Source organism: Hirundo rustica, chromosome 8 (genome assembly GCF_015227805.2).
Source record: "Hirundo rustica isolate bHirRus1 chromosome 8, bHirRus1.pri.v3, whole genome shotgun sequence".
Classification (NCBI taxonomy): domain Eukaryota; kingdom Metazoa; phylum Chordata; class Aves; order Passeriformes; family Hirundinidae; genus Hirundo; species Hirundo rustica.
In genome coordinates, this window is record NC_053457.1 from 16,198,588 (window position 1) to 16,206,037 (window position 7,450).

The 7,450-nt window shown below is 48.6% G+C and overlaps 1 protein-coding gene across 1 annotated transcript in view; it reads left to right on the top strand.

The window, feature by feature from the left end:
- Positions 1 to 2,365, top strand: part of PDLIM1 (PDZ and LIM domain 1) — a 43,755-nt gene extending 41,390 nt beyond the window's left edge. The window contains exons 6-7 of the mRNA XM_040070993.2: positions 60 to 177; positions 1,827 to 2,365. Coding sequence (XP_039926927.1) covers positions 60 to 177; positions 1,827 to 2,013 — 305 coding nt within the window. The 3' untranslated portion in view covers positions 2,014 to 2,365. The remainder of the gene's footprint in view (positions 1 to 59; positions 178 to 1,826) is intronic.
- Positions 2,366 to 7,450: the final 5,085 nt, after the last annotated feature.

A 7,450-nucleotide genomic window follows, 5' to 3' on the forward strand; every position in this document is an offset into this window, starting at 1 on the left:
GGAACAGCCTCAAGCCACGCATCTCACATGCTCTGAAGCACTCTCCTTCCACCCCCCAGGAGACCCTACCAAACCATCTGGATTTAGGAGCGTCAAAGCCCCTACCACAAAGGTGGCCTCATCGATTGGGAATGCGCAGAAGCTGCCCATGTGCGACAAGTGTGGATCTGGCATTGTGTAAGTAAGCCTGGCCCTGGGGTTGAGCTGAGCAGCCCATGCCTGTGCCGGGCTGAGGCACTGCACCCAAACAACTTCACTTACCCGCATCCAGTGCACCCAGGACACTCGAGGCACATTTATTCTCACAGCTTTAGTAACGTTAACTTTGCAGTTCCCTGCAGTGAGGCAGGAGCTGGGTTTCCATCTGCAGATCCCTATCAGTGGAAACCAGATCAAATCCCTGTGAGTCAAACCTTGAGGCAGTTGTTGCTGTAGTGTTTTGCTTAGTGAAATCTGTATACAGCATTTGGAAACAAAATGACCTTTCCATTCAGGGCCTGTGTATTTAATGCATTTTCTGTCTCGGCGCTTCCAAGTGTGGAGACTTGCTTTGGTGGTCCGAGGCGGTGGGACTGCAGGGCTGTGTCCTGCTCCCCACTCTCCTGCAGGACCTCACCTTTACTGTGTCTGTGCACACTTTTTTTTTTTTTTTTTTTTTTGTGTCTATGTGGGTGGAATCCAGCTCCAGCAGACCTGGGGTTTGGGTCTGATACAGAGCTGTTCTGTCTTAAGTGTGACGACATGGAGGACCCAGCACTGAAAACCCATGTCTTTGAGTTGCTCAGTTTTTCAGCCTCAAATTCTTCCCTGCAGCCCCCTTAACTTAAAAGTTGACTACGCAGCAGTCAAGTACTGATTGCCAAACCTGCGTTGTCATGGAAGAATTCTGATTTTTCAGATGCTGCCCACCACAGGCTGTCAGATTGTTGCTGAGACCCACACTGTGATTGCATGGTCCTGGCATGCCTGGAGCATCTGGACCAGCAGATTCATTACAGAGGCAATCCATACCCTGTAAAATATGAATCAGAGACAAACCCTGTAATTATTCAACCAGCTGGGTAGATCTGGAGAGAAAGCACAAGGCCTTGAATAGCACTCAAAACTAATGAATTACAGAAAATAGAGATGGCTGCTGGAACAAAATAATACTGGAAAATTGTTGTGTTGGGGCTGATGGCACTTAACAAATTGTTGTGTAGTTTTTGTAGTTTTCCTAGTCCTCTGTTGGGTTGTGCTGTGAAGTCTTCCCACATTTCTTCTTCTGTGAAGAGCTTGCCCACATTTGTCTGGATCTGTTCACTGCAGCAGCCATGTCTGCAGTGAAAACTGGGATCTGGTCTCCGTGCTTCTCCCACCTGGCAGCCACTAGCAGAAGGGCAGTGCTGGCTATGCAGCCTCCACCCCTGTATTTCTGCATTTGTTTTGCCATCCAGTCGGCTTGTACCCGGATTTTGCTTCCCCAGATGGTCAAGCTACTTCCTGCCATTTGATCCTGGGCATCTGAATGCTGTTGTGCTGTCTGCAGCCACCAGCTGAAGATGCCATCACAGTAATTCTTGCCACCACAGGTGATAGGACTGTCCCTGTGTAACGTACACAGGTCAATGCTGGGAAACACCTTCTAGAGGAGAGTTGCCATGCCAGCCCATGTTGGGCTTCTAAAAGTGCTGTTACCATCTGCCTGACCAGAGGCAGTGCTATACTTTGACTTGTCAGGAGCAGAAGAAAATTGTTCACCTTTAGGTTTGGCTCTGGGCTGGGTGGGAGGTGGCTGGGAGGAGGGAGACAGTGGTGGGCACTGAGGAGTGCTGGTTCCTCCCCAGAGGGATGTTCGTGAAGATCCGGGACAAGCAGCGTCACCCCGAGTGCTACGTGTGCAGCGACTGCGGCACCAATCTCAAGCAGAAAGGACACTTCTTTGTGGAAGACCAAATCTACTGCGAGAAGCACGCGCGGGAACGGGTGGTTCCCCCGGAGGGCTACGAGGTGGTCACCGTCTTCCCAAAGTAAACCGTGTTGCTCACAAAGCCAGCCTGGATGATTTATCCTCTGCTGATTTTCCTTGGAGAGCGTTATCCCTACCCCCTGCAGAATCTTGTTTGCAGTAAGGAATGCTAGGCATGGCTTTGAATTTCCTTGTCATTGTTAATCCTCCATCTGTTCACATGAGATGTCACTAATTGTTCAACATTCATTTCATCCTCTATTTCACTTTTTTTTTTTTTAAATAAACAGAATTACTTTTTTTCCCCTTCATTGTGCTGTCAATCACACAGGAAAATCAGAGGCCAAAGTCAGATTACAACTTTTCTGTGATATAATTATTTGCCATCTGTTTGCCTTCAATAAACGGGATGAATCCGCAAGGCAGAAGAGTCTGCTTTCTGCTGTTTCCCTTGTGTGCTAGGCTGTGGTTCCCTGGGCAGCAGACGAGGTGCCCAGTGCACGGCTGATAGCCTGGGGAGGGGTTTGCAGGGTTGAGTCAGACTGGTCTTGCTGCCAGCTGAGCTGTGAGCAGCTGCCTGCTGGCACCCAGCAAGGGGCAGGTGGGCACAGCCAAGCCTCAGAGCAGACTGGTGGCCTGTGCCCGGCGCAAGGCAGCCCAGAGCTGCCTCCTCTGTGTGCAGCACTGCTTCGTGAAGATGGAACCGGGCACATTGGTGTTTCTTGCTGCTGCATCACCACAGATGCCCCTTGGTTCCCTGCAGTGACAAATATGAGAAAAACGATCGCATGATGCTTTCTAGAAACCAGGAAATCCGAGAGCAAAGAGGGGAAGGTTTGAGTGGCCACAGTCCCTGTTCTGGCTCCCCCTGGGGGGAACCGCATGTGTCTGCCCCAGGCATCCCCCTACTCCTACTGCTGCTGCTGTGCACAGCTGCTGGAGGGTGCCTTTGGGGGGTGATGTGGGGAGGGGGGCTCATGCCCCTTGTGCCCTGGACAAAGGGCTGATGGTGCCTGAGGAGCAGAACCTCCACTCGTGCAGAGCAGAGGAGGCTTGCAGTGGTTATTTCTCTCACATCTCTAAATGAGATTGCTGGCTGTTCTTAATCATGTAAAAATAAACTGTTTCTGAGGCATGTCAGCTTTCCTTTAAAACAAATTGCCGGTGGTTGAAACGACCAGGGTGGATTTGTAGCTGCACACAGACCCTCTATAGCCGGCAAAGGGCCCCTGGAGTTAGTGGGTGCATCTGCAACAGGTACAGACAGGGTCATGTCCCTGCCCTGGAAAGTCCTCTGTTCAGCAATGCTGTACTGCTGTGATTCCTCTCCTCCACAGTGAATCACACCACAGCACAGCTGCATTGTTAAAAGAAAAGAAAAAAAAAAAAACAACAAACCAACCCAAATAAACCAAAGCAGCCAAGCTCAAACCACAACCCCTAACCCGGTCCTCATCTGAGGTAAAACTGGCCTGACACCAAGGCTGTAAGCTTCCAGCTGTTCAGATAAACTGTGCAGTTTTTGGGCAGGTTGGGCAGAGGACTAATTCACCAACCCAGCTAAATTTAGTTCATCCTCTCATGCTCCTTCTATGGGCAGAGACAAGCAAGCGAGGCTGCCATAGCTCAGCCAGCAAACTTTGCATCATCCCTAGGAAAGGCCTGGCTTCTCTGGGCTGCTGGCCCAAGTCAGCACACACCTGCACAAACTCCAGACAGCAATACACGCAGCTCTTTTTCAAGGTGAGAGTGGAGGGATTCTTTTTCCTGCTGGGATGATGTCTACCCTCGCTACTGCTTCTGGGGGTTAATTCTCTCCTCTCCTCAGCGCCCTTCCATAGGGAAAGGCTCTCTGTTCTGCAGGGTTGGCAGGAGGGACTGCACAATAAGCCAGTGCAGTGGTGGGAAGCACAGAGCTGCAGGGGTGAAGGAGTGATCCTGTAGGCACAAACTGCTCTGGTTGTTTTGTGGACCATGTCTCCTGCCCCACGGTGGGACTGTGCCTGCTCCACACCGCCTGCTTTCTCCACAGGCTGGGGGCTCAGGGCTCTCCCAGGAAAATGCCGGCTGCTGAGGCCATCTGGAGCTCTGTGTCCCAGCCCCAGAGCCTGGGCTGAGCCCTCCAGTGCCTACAATACAAAGTCACGCCATTATTTTGTACCCAAACGTCTGTCAGCGTTCATTCCAGAAAACCTCACGATTTTGGGGGCAAGGGCATTAGAGCCTGGCCCGTGCCTGGCATTTCCCTGCCCTCCCACCCAGCTGTGACTGCAAACGGGTGCCAGGCCCTGCTTTGTGCGGGGCCACGGGCTCTGCCACCAGCCCGAGCTCCTGCAGCCGGGCTGCAGCACAGCTGGGAAAACTCACTGCAGTGGGCTCGACACAGGAGTCGAGGACTACAGGAGATTTGTGGAGTAGTCTGGAAGTGTAGGTTTCTAATGTGGATACCAGAGTTGATCCAGTTTATTACGTGGGAATGAGTTACGTGAGGAAGTTCACATTTGTTACTTGAGGACTTCGATCACGCTCTGCCGTGGCTGGCTGAGAAAAGGAATGTATTTATTTATGATGCAGGGCAAAATATTTGACAACTGCAGTGTTCACTGTAGTCTGACTGTCCAGATTCCTCAGGAGTTAAACTGTTGGCATCTGCAGTCTGTCAACAATAACAAAATAGGTTAAATAGGGTCACTTATGCCTTGTAACCACACTAAGCTGCCTGCTTTAGAAGTTATCAATAAAGTAAGAACACATAAAAGGTCCTATGTGAAGCATGTTGGGCAGTTTGAGTGGGTGAGCATCCTGCCAAAGGGCTGTCTCACAAAGGTGGCAGCACAGGTGTATTGGATTATGTAACCTAGAAATGTGTATTCTAGTTCATCTGTTGAAAACTGTTTTTTGGGAGATGTGTTGTCCTCTTGGCCCCTCCAGAGGGGAAGGAGGAGGATGCCTCCTGATAATGGCCCAGCCATTAGAACCAGGTGGGGCAGTGTTTCTCATCTCTTTCACCACCCCTCCATCCTCCAGGGGGACATCTCCTGATAATGGGCCATTAGGGCCCACCAATGACAGGACACATTCCATCATCCCATTATGAAATGCTCCACCCAGTAGGGGAGGAGCCAGCTGTTCCCAGTTAGATAAAAACTGGGACTGAAGGACACAAGGTATCCGGTTTTTCCACTGGATTCCCGGAGGAGGACTCGACCCATCTCGCCACCACAGGATTTTCTACAGGACCATGTCTACTCCACAGAACCACATCTGCTACTCCAGGAGGATTTATTTGGACTGCTTCCAACACCCTGACCAACATGGTGCCAGGTCATATCCCTGACTGTCAGGGTTTTTTTCCAGGATCTTTGTTTGCTTCCTTGCTTGGTTTTTTTGTATTACTACATTTGTATTTTCCTTTTTAATATTCCTAGTAAAGAACTGTTACTCCTACTTCCCGTATCTTTGCCTGAGAGCCCCTAATTGCAAAATTATAATAATTTGGAGGGAAAGGGGTTTACATTCTCTATTCTAAGGGAGGCTCTAGTTTTCCCTGGCAGACAACTGTCTTTCAAAACCAAGAAAACAGCTCAAAGCACAATCTGTCATTTTAAACACCGATTACTTTGATTTTGCACCATATTGCAGGTTAAGTAGGGTAGTTCAGTCTTCAAAAGTTACGTAGGCTGGGTGGGAGCAGCTGTCACTTATTAAGTCTTTAACAAGATTAGGTTGAGGTAACACAGTTTAATAGGGAAAGCAAAAGCCACACACACAAGCAAAGCAAAACAAGGAATTAATTCACTGCTTCCCATGGGCAGGCAGGTGTTTGGCCATCTCCAGGAGAGCAGAGCCCCATTATGCATAATAGTAACTTGGGAAGACAAACAGCGTCACTCCAACCATCGCCCCTCCCGCCTTCACACACTGACCATGGTGTTATCTGGTCTGGAATACCCCTTCGGCCAGTTCAGATCATCTGTCCTGGCTGTGCTCCTCCCACACTCCTCACTGGCATGGCAGTATGAGAAGCGAAAAAGCACTGGCTCTGTGCAAGCCCTGCTCAGCAGTAACAAGAACAACTCTGTATTATCAGCCCTGTGCTCAGCACCAATCCAAAACACAGCCGCTTACCAGCCACTGTGAAGAAAAGTAATTCTACCCCAGCCAAAACCAGTACAATAATTTATTTTTAAATCTTGTAGCTCTTCACTAGAATTAAAGGATGCCCAAAGGAGACTAGCAGTCTGAATGTAACAAGTAGAAACAGCGCATGCTGGACTTTGTATTGCTCAGGCTAATAAGTAACTGAACAGAAAAATTAAAGACTTTTGTCTTCAGCAATTGCCAACAAAATGAGGCTTTCACCAGGTAAAGGTCAAAGCCAGCTTACTCATTAACAGATTTATCTGTTCCCTTAGAGGTAAGTATAAGCATCTGCTTCTGTAAGATTCCCTTCCCCCTATCAGGCCTATAGAGTAATAATGATTATGAAGTAAATGAAAATGGGTTTCTGAAGTCTGAGTTGGTAGAGGGGTTTTTTCAGGGTTATCTATGCCATGTAATGAGCACAGCTGCAACTGTGACAGCTCCAGCTGCAATTCCATGACTGCAGCTTTTCAATGACACCCAAAAGACATTTTCACAAAGTAGAGCTGAAAGTTTAAAAGCTGCCTATGCCCAGCTCTGGGCCCCTTGCTAGAAGAAGGACACTGAGGTGCTGGAGTGTGTCCAGAGAAGGGTAATGAAGTGTTCTGCAAGGGAAAAGTGCAGAATGTCCATGTGGATGTGGAGTACTTTCTGGGAAAAGAAAGGCAGTCAAGAGGTAAATGATATTGCACATGTATTTAACCTATAGGAGTTAGCTGTCAGCAAGTGTTTTCAACTTAGAATCATTTCACGGGGAAAAGACTTTTGATAGAGTCCAACCATTAGCATGGCACTGCTGGATCCACCATTAAATCATGTCCCCAAGTGCCACACTCTATCTTTTAAATACTTCCAGAGATGGCAACTCCATTGCTTCCCTGGGCAGCCTGTTTCAATGCTTGACTTTTTTGGTAAAGAAACTTCCTAATATACAATCTCAACCTTTTCTAGTGCAACCTGAAGCTATTTCCTGTTGTCCTACTGCTTGTTACTTGGGAGAAGGGACCAACACCTTGTTACAACCTCCTTTCATGTAGCTGTAGTGGCGAGGTCTCCCTTCTCCAGGGTGAACACCCTCAGTCCCTCCTCAGACATCTGCTCCAGACTTCATCACTTTGTAGCTCCCTGCACCTGCTTCAAATCAGCAACTCAGCTGCAGAGGCTGACCAGCAGTCAATCCTGAAGTAAGGTCTGCAGCACAAAGATTTAGGCTATTTAAGGCTCATTGCTTTACAGTTTCTGTTTGGTTTGTGTGGGGGGGGTGTTCTTCTGCTGTTGTGTGGGGTTAGTTTGTTTGTCTTTAAATGTATGACATTGGCTAATGTGCTAAAGGAGTAGGAAAGTCTGAATTAATGGACA